We start from the raw sequence: 11964 nt of genomic DNA on the forward strand, positions 1-11964 counted from the left end.
CCGGGGGCGGGAGAGGGGGGGGCTGCCCCCCAACACAGGGCCTAGGGTCGGGGGCGCTGGCGGGAGGGGGGGCCTGCCCCCCAACACAGGGCCTAGGGCCGGGGGCGGAAGGGGGGGCTGCCCCCCAACACAGGGCCTAGGGCCGGGGGCGGGAGAGGGGGGCCTGCCCCCCAACACAGGGCCTAGGGTCGGGGGCGCTGCCGGGAGGGGGGGCTGCCCCCCAACACAGGGCCTAGGGTCGGGGGCGCTGGCGGGAGGGGGGGGCTGCCCCCCAACACAGGGCCTAGGGCCGGGGGCGGAAGGGGGGGCTGCCCCCCAACACAGGGCCTAGGGCCGGGGGCGGGAGAGGGGGGCCTGCCCCCCAACACAGGGCCTAGGGTCGGGGGCGCTGCCGGGAGGGGGGGCTGCCCCCCAACACAGGGCCTAGGGTCGGGGGCGCTGGCGGGAGGGGGGGGCTGCCCCCCAACACAGGGCCTAGGGCCGGTGGCGGGAGAGGGGGGGGCTGCCCCCCAACACAGGGCCTAGGGCCGGGGGCGCTGCCGGGAGGGGGGGGCTGCCCCCCAACACAGGGCCTAGGGCCGGTGGCGCTGGCTGGAGGGGCGTGTGTCAGCCCCCCCAGAACCCTTTGGCACAGGGCCTAGGCAGGGGGCGCTGGCTGGAGGGGGGGCTGTGCCCCCCAACACAGGGCCTAGGATAGGGGGCGCTGGCAGGAGGGGGGTGCCCATGCCTGCCAGGACCCCCCAACACAATGTCTAGGATGGGGGGCACTGGCTGGAGGAAGGTGTCCATGCCCCCCAGGGTCCCTGGCCTAGGGCAGGGACCCTGGCTGGAGGGGGTGCTTGTGCCCCCAGGGTCTCTGGCATGGTGCCTAGGGCAGGGAGCCCTGCCGGTCAGGGCTGCCGAGGGATACCCGGCAGCGCCAAGGGGTGGCTTGCCCTGTTCGGGTGTTAACCGGGGGGGTCCAGTGCTCTGCCCAAGGCAGGGGGAGAAGCGGGGAGCTGGGGCTGCCCTGGTTGTTTGCCTACTTAGCCCCTGTGCCTCCAGCGAGAGATGCAGGCAAGTGGGGCAGCAGGTTGGCCGACAAATGCTAGGGAGCAAAGGAGGAGGCGGACGCTCACACCCAGGCTGCGAGTTCAGATTCCCATGGTGAGGAAGGCTGCAATGTCTGCTAACAGGGCACCCGGGCAGGGTCGTGACCCGCCTCATGGCACGCAGCCCCACGAATGCAGGTGGCTGCTGTAACCCTGCATTGTACCAGAGCAGTTTCATGCCTGGGACTGGGCGTGATGCTCGTGAATCCGTGTCATGCATTCCTCCCTCAGAGCTGTGGGTGCCTGAGACTGGCAGCTCACAAGACAGGTGTCAGTCTGCTTCTCTGCAGTAGATGCAGGATGCTAATGGGGCCTTAATACAGGCCCTGCGGGTGTAAATCAGAGGAAAGCCCAGAAGAGAGTTCCTTTGAGCTGTTGTTCTTGAGACTGGAGAGTTGTGAATGTGTCTGCCATCCGCATATGTCTTGTTGAGGCCCATCATCCCATGCTTGGCTGGGCACTTCATGACACCAGCACAATAGAGACATTTTGAAAAACAACCCTGGTGTTTCCAACATTGTGGTAACAGACAGCCTTCCCTGCCTCTCCCCAACACTTGTTTATGGTGAGGAGCTTCCCTCCCTGCAGTGAGAACAGAAGATTCCTCAAATGCGGGGCCTGGGACCGTACAGCAAATGACAACAAAACGCTCTCTTTGCTCCGTGGCGATCAGATCCAGAACCCAACAAGGTTGGGACCATGCGTGGTGCAAAGGTCAGTCTGTTGTTTAAAAACTGCCCAGTGCTCGAGTAAGAATCCTTTAGTTTAACTTTCTGCAGCCTCTAATCCTGCCTTGATTCGTTATGTAACATCTTTGCTGCGCATCATCTACGACAGCAAAGCTACATTTTACAACGTGTGCAGCTTCCATGTAATTTTAAATTGATTGTCTCTATTTTGAACTGATTCTGCAGTTTATTAGTAACTGATGCTGAAGCTGCTGGATTCCAGGCCACCAGATGCCTTTAATTAATAGACTGAGACTCAGTATTAAGGTAAAGAGTTTCAGTTTCATTGAATGCATCCAGCCAAACTGGCTAAACCGTTGCAAACAGACCTGCCCCTTAAGCAATAGTTCCTGTGTGGTCACTCTGCTTCAGTGGTCCCAAGCCCTGGTCTGAAGTGGAAAGGGGGTTTCTCCTGGCCTGCCAGTGGCACACACGCTTCTGGGAAATGGTTCTGAAGGCATTTCCTGCTGAGCCGGATGCTTGTTGGGGTGTGGCTGAAGAGTTATCCTTGAGGGGCAGGGCTACGGATGACTTTTCTCTGTGGTGAGAGTGATGCCCGTGGGTTCTGGTTTGGGTGATGTCCGCACTGGGGTAGTGCTCTCTGATGGATGGAGCAGGCACTTGTATCAGTCCAGGTAGAGACGTGTTTTTAACTCTGTTGACCTTCCCCATTTGATCAGACTGTGACATTAGCTGGTGTGGGTGGGGTATGCTGCCATGGGCCATGGGCATGAGTATGCCAGGTGATCACCCTGGAGCAGTCAGATGGACACCTCCTCCCTTTGCCTCCTTTGGGATATTAACTTTATCAATCCATGTATTAAAGAATTGCTTTGCAGTCACCTTGAACCAGCAACTTCTGCAGAAGTCGCCTTGAAACATAAAAATACTTTCAGTACAAATCCCTCCTTTGCCAAGTGCACCGGCTCACCACACACCCCAGGGAGCCCCATAACACAATTACTGATTTAAAGCCAAGACCTGTGTTCAAGGAGTCAGTATTTCAAAGGGATACAACAAGTGCCTCTCCAGCCCATCACAATTCACCGTTCCTTTGCAGACACTACGGAAGGTGCCGTATGCACTTTGAGGAATTCCCATTAAAGCCCCATGGCTGCACACAGCAGTGTGAAAACTGGGGAACAGAATGGGAGGAAAAGTTAGTTTTGCAAATGTACTTGTTCTAAAAGTGCCCTTTTCTAGTTTGGTAGAGAGCTGCCTCCGCCTTATGCCCCGACCTGCCAGGACCACAGCAACGGCATCACTGCACAGCCAAAGCACTTAGCCTGCTAGGCCATTTCACCAAGGACTAAGCAGTTTGTGCTTTACATAGAACTTGCTCTGCACAGAACAGTACAGAGGACCAGGAGGGTGTTTGTGCTGTCTCACCACTGCTGTGCAAGAACCTTCTCCCCTGCAGCTTTTGCCAGACTCTCTCTCCATCTACTTTAAAATATTTTCAGACAGCCCATCTCTCTCTCTCTCTTTCTCATTCTGTACCTCTACTGGTAGCTATTACATTTGAAGCTTTTGGGGGACATAGTTTGTACAGAAAATACTATTACAAGATAAATCATCTCTGTATAGTTGAGTAAAGTTATCAGCCACTTTATCCTCCAACTGCTTTATGGCATCTAAATGGCTAACTGCAGTGGATACACATGTCCATTCTCTGCTCTGCTAGCGCACTTCCTTTCCACTAATAGGAGTTACATTTTTGAAAACGTCCACATATTTAAAAACCCCAGCTGAGCTTTTGCCTTCATTCCCCCCTCCCCTTCCTGCTCCAAGATTCCCAGGGAGAGAATTCAGAGCAAACCAATGCGATAGTCAGAGAAGCTCTCTCCTGTTAAAGGAACACTTACACTCAAATCCACTTTGTAAATTCTCCATTCCATTTTCCTGTCAGGTGCTTGCAAAAGATCCTTGACAAAAGTGCAGGAACAGAGCAGCCATCTGGACTGGAACTTTGTAGGTATTGACCTTTAAAAACATTGGTTCTTTGTTGGTTTGCCAAAATAATTCTCAGCTGCCCCTCTACCTTGGTCTAATAGTATGAAGGAGCATGGCCTTCCATGAATGCACCTCGGCACCTTTTCAGCTTCCATTTACTGAACAGGAGCTGCTGTTGAAAGGGCAGGGAACTGTGATTTGCTTTATCGGTGATCGGCCTGCCTAAGCCAGTAACTGTGTGTTATGGTGGAGAGAGTTACAGAGTGGAATAGTACCTTCTGCTTGGCGGAATGGTTGGACTTTGGGGGAAGTCTGGCACAGTGGGCCCTGGATTTGCTCTAACCCTGAAGTGGAGAGAACCCCAGTCCAGGATTATGTATATTGTGGCAACTCCCAGAGGCTTCAGTAAAGATCACCACCTCACAGTGTGGGGTGCTATATAAAATATTGTGTATAATAAGACAGTTCCTGCCACAAAGAGCCTACAGTCTAATTAAAGACAATGCAACAAGTGAATAACAGAGAAAATGGGGAAGGAAGAATGGGGGTAAGAATAGATGGCTGCACAGACTTGCTATGGGCACACACACAGGATGGCTTCAGAGAAATTGAATGAAATTGAGATTTTTCAAATAAGATATAAACAAAATAGGTCTCAAGTCTGATTACCACGCAGGTGGGAATGAGGTTCCTATGACCCAGTTCTGGTAGAACAAGAGCTGGTGTGAACCCTTGCCCAGAGTGCACAGCGAACCCCATACCTTGTTGGGATTTAAATAAATTTGGTTAATTAGATAGGGGGAAAAAAAACCCTCCACCCCTCACACCCATCCACACTCACCAATTTATGCGTCTGCCCTTTCTGGTGTCTGCTAGTCACGGCAGTGCCCAGCTGTCAGAGAGGAACTGTTCCCGTGGCATTTCTGAGCCTGCCCAAAGCAGGCAGTATTGGGATCCTGTGAAAGACCCTCAGGACTTCTGCAGATTACAGCTTTGGATACTTCCTCAAGAGCACAGATGTCCGGGGCCTTGTCTGAACAGACCCTCTGGTCCTGGAGGAGCTCCCCTCTCTAGTAACTTCAATCCACTGCTTTGCTATACAGAGCCAAGGAGCGCTGTATGCTCCAGGGCGTCCCTCTCCCTGCTGCCCTGCAGGGGGCACTCATTTCCACTGTGTGTGTCTAAAATGAGAAAAGCTGGCCTTCCACCAAGATGGATTCTGTTGTTAGTAACAACCCGAGTGGTGGTATCTGTTCTCAGTGGAAAGCACTCTATTCCCTGGAAGGAGAGTCATTTCAGAGCCTTTTGATTGAAGTGTAGTCTGTGATGTGGTATGAGATACATCTGTTAAAAGAACATTCCCAGCTTTTCCCCTGGCTATGAATGGACCAGATTTTAGAAGTGATGCTGTAGCAGGCAGGAGGCAAGGATCAGGGGGAGCAGCACTGGCTAGTGCACAGGGCTCTAGGAGAGAATGGAAGAATGTGCACGAGTAGCAAGGAGAGAAGGGACAGAGGCTTGGCTGGGTAATCACTTGATGCTCCCCCAACCGGGTGCACATCCTGTTTGAGATTCATGGAATAAAATGGGGGTGGGAGGGATGGAGGAAACACAGCATAAGACAGTGTCCATCTTCTGATTAAGATACTCGGCAGGGTTGGGGAAGGGCCTCGTTTCCTGTTCAATCTTTATTGGTCCAAATACTTTCACTTAAATGACTCCCCTTTGCTGAGTTCCTACAGCTTTTGGAATGGGATGCGGATCTCCTCAGAACAGCAAGCAGATGCTGAATCTGAAATACAGTGAGTAATTCCAGACTGAAAAAGCCCTAATGCCCATCTGGGTTCTTGTTTTTTCAGACCCTGCCTGTCTGCGCTGCGTTTGAGAATGAATAACCTCAGAACCTTGGCAGGGATGCCACAGCTGATGCATCACTAACGATAGCAGCACTGTAGGGCTTCCTGATACTCTGAGGCACAGGCCTTGTCAAACATGTAGATGTGAACACTAACAACCTGCCACTCACTAATGCAGTGCTTACAAGCATCCAGGGAACAGGTACAACTATGCTTCCCCATGGCAAGCCCTTCCCTCCGTGCCCCTACTAACCTGCATGGTGTGGGTGCCTTTAAGAACCGTGAGGACGGATCACCTGGCCCTTTTATACACCTCTAAGAACAGCTTCACAAAAATGTCTTTGGAGTGGCTGATGGACTGGAGCTGGTCACTGGATGGACTCCGGGAGTTCATAGCTACAGGGATCCAGTCCTTCCGGGACTGTGACACCAGTGCACTCACTGCTGTTGCTTGCCTCTTGGTCCTGTTTGTTTGGTACTGTTACCACGTTGGCAGGGAGCAGCCCCGCACATACGTCACTGTGAATTCCCTCATGCAGAGCTCCGATGCCAATAGCTTACAGAACGGGTACGCTTACTGCCACTCCCCCGAGTGCGTGCGCTGCACACGTAACGACGGGCTTAACCAGAAACTCTATCACAATCTGCAGGAATATGCCAAGCGCTACTCCTGGTCCGGCATGGGCAGGATCCACAAGGGCATCCGAGAGCAAGGGCGCTACCTAAACAGCCGACCATCCATCCAGAAGCCAGAAGTCTTCTTCTTACCAGACTTACCGACAATGCCCTACTTCTCACGGGATGCTCAAAAACACGACGTGGAGTTACTGGAACGCAACTTCCAGACCATCCTGTGTGAATTTGAGACCCTCTACAAAGCTTTCTCAAACTGCAGCCTCCCGCAAGGATGGAAGATGAACAGTACGCCCAGCGGGGAGTGGTTCACCTTTTACCTGGTGAACCAGGGCACGTGCGTTCCCAAGAACTGCAGGAAATGCCCACGGACGTATCGCTTACTTGGGAGCCTCCGCACCTGCATTGGCAACAATGTCTTTGGGAACGTGTGCATCTCTGTGCTGACCCCTGGCACGGTCATTGGGGAGCACTATGGACCAACCAACATCCGCATACGATGCCATTTAGGTATGTATCCAGCAGAAGCAGAGAAGAGTTACAGGTATTTTTCTTCCTCCTTTGTTGCTAAAACTGATGTTAGTTCTCCCAAGGCTGTGGAATTTAGTGAAGAGTCTGCTGTATTTTCAAGGTACTGAGTTCAAATCCTGACAGGTTTAGTCTGTTCTCATCAAAGTTTAAGGAGGATTTAGAGACCATCCTATGAAGGGTAAAAAAATTATATAAGGATTATCCTAAGCTAGGATAGTCAGAGGGGTCATGATCGCAGTCGAAAGGGAAAGGAGGGAATCATTCAGTCTCAGAAGATGCAGCTCAGGGCACAGTGGCCTTGAGCTAAGGAAGGGAACGTACGCTCAGATTTTAGGAAACTGGAGTCAGAGAACCTGGGCAATAAAGAAGCGACTCTGGGTGAGGAGTGTCCCTGCAAACACTCCTGAACCAGTGAGAGCAACTGTAAGGATGGATGGAAGGTCCTGCACGAGGCACGGCTTCTCTCTGTCTGCTAGCTCTGAGCCTGGTCTCAGATTGCACACGACACCCAGAGCCACCGAGGAGCCAGACATTGGTATTTGTCTCTCCAGGAGCTGATCCTGGTGTTTTGCTGTTTTTTTTTGTTTTTTTTTTTTTAAGCACAATAGGAACATTACGCCAGAGCTCCCACTGGGTGCTGCACCTTCCCTGCAAAATGCAGGAAGGGCTCCAGCCACCTCACTCTGCTGGGAGCTCTCCATGACCTCTAGCTCAGCAGCCAAGGGGATTTCTCCTCCTCTCCCCATACCACATTTTTTCCCAGACCTTTTAAAATGGCATGGGCAGACAACACTTAGCTTGATTGCAAGCTCGGCAGGCGGGACGCGCTCACTGCCTGGGACACTCTGAAGTGACGGGGCCTTTCTGGGCTGCCCCAGACACTGCAGCTGCTTCCACCTGAACCATGAGGGGACTCTGAACTGGCATGGAAACCGGCGAAGCATTGCTTTAGATACCATCCCTCCTGAGCCAGGAGAACAGAATCTTAGTCGCTTTGGAGTCTGTGCCCCTCCTCCCTCAGCTCTATGATCTGGAGGCGGGCTGCTGTCAGTGACTCAGGTTTTGCTGCTGTGAGATGACTGTCATGCAGAAGGGTCTGCCTCCAAGCAGCAGCCTCAGGAGGGGCAGCTCTAACTGAAGCTGCAGGAGCCTGTTTTTGTGCACATCAGCCATCCCTTTGAAAAGCAAGGGGAGGAGAGGCTCAGACACCATTTGGCCTCTGCAGATTGGTCTCCAAGCAGAGCCCAGTACCTACAGCTCAAGGAGCTGAAAGCCTGGATTCCTGTCAGTTCTTGGGAGCCCTCTAGCCCTTGGGAGAGCCTGGCTGGGAAAGTGTCCCTGCTGCGCATAGCCAGGATTCTGGAACATAGAAAACAATAATGTTTGTGGTGGGGGAAGAATCTGCTTGTGGCCCTGCTGGCACACCCTACACGACTGGCCAGCCACCTCCGCAAGGCACACACTCGCTGGCACTTGCTTGTTGTTTTTAAGCTAGAGGCAAGCTTTGAAGCAGCTCTCTAGCCCCAGAGCTTCACCAGGTCAGCTAGAGCCATGCTCCCCTTCCCCCGGCTAGCCGTGGAGCTGGCTGAGTCTGGCCTGGGGAGGAGGAACAAGCAGAGCTCTCCATCAACGTCCCCATCTCCTCTCCTTTGGACAGGCCTGGCCGAGGCACCTAGGAGCGGGACAGAAGGAGCAATGCACCTATTCGACACCACCCGCCAAGGCTCCCACCTGCTCAGCCTTGCTGGCTGTTTATCCCCTCCCATAAAGTCAGAGCAGCAGCGTCCTAGGTGGAGTCACAGCGAGGGGCCTGGCTACTGCCAATACAGAACCTTCCTTTGTCAGGCCTCGCCCGTGGACTCCATGCCTCATTGCGCCCCCAGGGCGGGAGCCACATGCCCAGCATTGCCTTGGGCTGGCCTCCAGGCTTCTCAACTTTAGCTCATCTGACTTGTGCACAAGTCCAGGGCCATTTGCAGTGTAAGCTGGTCTGCCCAGAACCTCTCAGGGAAGGGGGGTAGCCCGGCAGGGCACCCCGGAGTGCTCTTTCCCTGCCTTAGTGCTAAGGTCCCAGCTCCCCCAGTGGAGAGCAGAGACTTTGGTGTATTGAAAGCCCTCTATGAGACCCTTGCTGCAGCACCCCGGTGTGCCCTGCCTCAAGGAGCCTGCCCTTGGAGTAGCTAAACCTCTGTTTACTGTGAGCTTGTTGCTGAACTGCCTTATTGCACCATCTCTAGGCACAGGTTCCCTGGCTCTCGTCCCTGGATGCCCAAGTCCAGGAGCGGGGCTTTCTTCAGGCTTCAAGCACTGCTTCAGCCTGTCCCCTCCAGCCCCGAGGGTGTCAGCTAGACATTGCTAACCCAGTGCGCATGCAATGATCAACTCTCCTCCTCGCCCATCTTCTAGGATGGAGCTTCTGCTGCAGAGAGGATTTGGATGGAGCTTCTGCAGCTCAGGACAGTATGTGTGGAGGGAGCCAGGGTTTGTTTTGCAGTCTCTGAAACATACATCAAAGAAACATAAACATGCTCCTGGGCGGCTGGGAGCCCCTGCTGTACCCACATGTTTTTGGCACCAAAGTCAGTCTCCTGCTGTGGGTGTGCGGGATGCCTGGGGCTCCGAGCAGCAGCGGACACATGCCATATGTTCCCATTTGAGAATCGTGAGTGTCCTGAACCCTCTGTCTCCCCCCAGTTATACACAGTCTATTGGCCCCCTTGTAGCAGCTTGATCCCCAGTCTGGAATGAGGAACGTTCCCTTCACAAATCACAAGGAGTCAGCTGCTTGCTGGGCGTCCTTGGTGTATTAATGTCTCCATAAAAGTACAGTTTTCTCAGTGGCATTGGTCAGTCCATAACATTCATTGTAGCTGGGGCGGCCTGTATTTCTACCATCTAGGTATATGTAAGGCCACTGTCCCCATAGTATCTGAGCACCTGGCAAGCATTGCTGGATGTTGTCCTCACGGCACCCCGGGAGGTGAGGCACTGCTAGCCGCATGGTACAGAGGGGATCCGAGCCACCAGGCAGATTAAATGACTTGGCCAAAGGCACACAGGGAGTCTGTGGTTGAGCCAGAAATTGAACCCAGGTCTCTCGAGAGTCCCAGTCCAGTGCAGAACATCTCTGCTTCCCTCAGACTTCAGATCCAAAGCCAGAGAAATGCACCAGGATTCCTGTGCCTTTGGGCACCGTGCAGCCTCAAGGATCCCCCCAGGTCCCCACAAAGAAATGAGTCTGTGGTATCAAGCTAATTCATGGCAGGCACTGAATATACAACGAGCCTGCAGTTACCACACAGGGTTGTATGGCTGTCAGGCCCTGGATTGAGGGGTGCCCTTGCGGAGCTGGGTGTGGGTGCAGGCCAGGACTGAAGTGCATTGGCTGAGCTGGGTGGGGAGCCAGACCTGGAATATGATGTGGAAGCCCCTTGTGCCCTGAGCACCTGCCCGAGTTCCAAGCACTGCAGATCAAGTGCAGCATTTCTGTCAACATTTACTGCTGTCAGAATTCTGGCTCAGCTCCAGCCCTGCTAAGAGCCATACACATTTGGGACACAGAAGGAAGCGGCTCCTTACTCTCCAGCCCTTCCTGCAGTACAAGCCACATCACCATTCACCACCCACATGCAGCTCGCTGCTCGGATTTCATCCCTGGGAGTCAGTTCCCTCCTTAAGAACATCACAAGCTCTCCTGAAACGCGGTTTGCTAACATGGCCATTAAACGCCAGGGGCAGGCTGTGCTGGGCAGCTGCTTGTGACAATGTACTGCACCTTGCAGCTCTGGCTTCAGGCTGGTGAAGCTCAGCATGATGGGAGAGTGATGCAATAGGGGGGTTGGAGATGCAAGCCACAGCTGCCTGGTAGCAGGGTTACAATGGGGCTGGGAGAAAGCTGTACTCCAGGGCTTGGCCCACAGCTCAGACAAAGGGTTCACCTGGTCCCTAAAGAAAAGGGATGGTTTAACCACCTAGACACAGCTCCCCTGACCCACAGGTGTCCTCTTTTCTCTCCCGTATTTTGTACCTGAAGGTCTGAAGACTCCCGGCAACTGCGAGCTGGTGGTGGGCGGCGAGCCCCAGTGCTGGGCTGAAGGCCGATGCCTCCTGTTTGACGATTCCTTTCTGCACACTGCATTTCACGAAGGCAAGTACAGCATGCCCAGCTCCTGCCAGGCTCACTGCTTCTAGACACGCCCCTGCCACCTCACCTCACTCGGCTATCCGCAGCCTTTACATTCAGGCTCCTCCAACCCCAGTAAGGGAGGGATAAGCTGGGGCAGGTACAGTAGAACCTCCTCCAAGGCCTGGAAAGGGTTGGGTCAATGGTTTGGCTTTCCCTTTGTTTCCCTGTACTCCTAGCACTCAAAACACTGAAAAAGGCAGGAGGTCGGTCCCAGCCAATAACCAGAAGGGGCTAGGAATCTCAATGAGGCCTCTTCCTTCCAGATTCTGCACCCAGCCCCCTCCCTCAGAGAGGCGTTAGGTACTTATCCAACCCAAGCCTTTTGTGGCTTACACATCACTAACCCCCAGCTGCTCCTGGAGAGACAGCACACACAGCTTCCAAAGAGCCCTTGGCCCACTCCACCTTGGCAGTCAGCTGCTTGGCCTGACTTGTGTTTGCTTCGATTTTGTGGCGTTTGTGACTTTATTTCAACCTTGCAGAATTGTCACAAGCATTTGCTAGCCCAAGCCTGAGGCCTCCTTCGCTGCCTTTCCCATGGTGATGGGGAGCATGAAAACCAGCATGTTGCTCCGCAGGTGGGCAGACATTTTGCAAAGCTGCTACAATATAAATGCAAAGGGCAACTGTCTCCTGATTCCCCACTTCCCCAGAGCAAGGTTCCTTGCCTGGGAGCCACCCAGTGCCACACAAGCCAGTTTTATGGCAACTAACAGTAACAGACAGCATCACCGACAAGTTAGGCTGTGACAAATGCTGGGAAGTGTTTGATATGCTTTGTGCCAGGTAGTCTCTTTGCCTCAATACAGGGAGGGAAGCTCAGACTCTATCTGCTACCTCCCACCCAGCCTCAGTGAACGCTCTGCCCCAACCAGTTACCCAGATCTTCTGGCATTTCCCAAGTACTCACGCTTGGTAGCAGGAAGCAGAGTTTCCTTGTGGATTGGGTCGGGTCTGGTCTGGTCTGACTCCTGCTTCTGGCACAG

At 53.6% G+C, this 11964-nt stretch overlaps 1 protein-coding gene across 8 annotated transcripts in view; it reads left to right on the forward strand.

The window, feature by feature from the left end:
• Positions 1–453: 453 nt before the first annotated feature.
• The window catches only part of LOC140898606 (aspartate beta-hydroxylase domain-containing protein 2), a 49120-nt gene continuing 37609 nt past the window's right edge, over positions 454–11964 (forward strand). The window contains exons 1-4 of one of the 8 annotated variants that reach the window (XM_078848944.1): positions 459–1805; positions 5632–6771; positions 10826–10939; positions 11461–11556. In XM_078848944.1, coding sequence (XP_078705070.1) covers positions 5886–6771; positions 10826–10939; positions 11461–11522 — 1062 coding nt within the window. In that variant the 5' untranslated portion in view covers positions 459–1805; positions 5632–5885 and the 3' untranslated portion in view covers positions 11523–11556. Of the gene's footprint in view, positions 1806–5631; positions 6772–10825; positions 10940–11460; positions 11557–11964 lie in introns of all 8 variants that reach the window. The other 7 variants (XM_078848942.1, XM_078848943.1, XR_013634723.1 and 4 more) reach the window with 7 other exon arrangements.

This window comes from Lepidochelys kempii, chromosome 15, assembly GCF_965140285.1.
Source record: "Lepidochelys kempii isolate rLepKem1 chromosome 15, rLepKem1.hap1, whole genome shotgun sequence".
Lineage (NCBI taxonomy): Eukaryota > Metazoa > Chordata > Testudines > Cheloniidae > Lepidochelys > Lepidochelys kempii.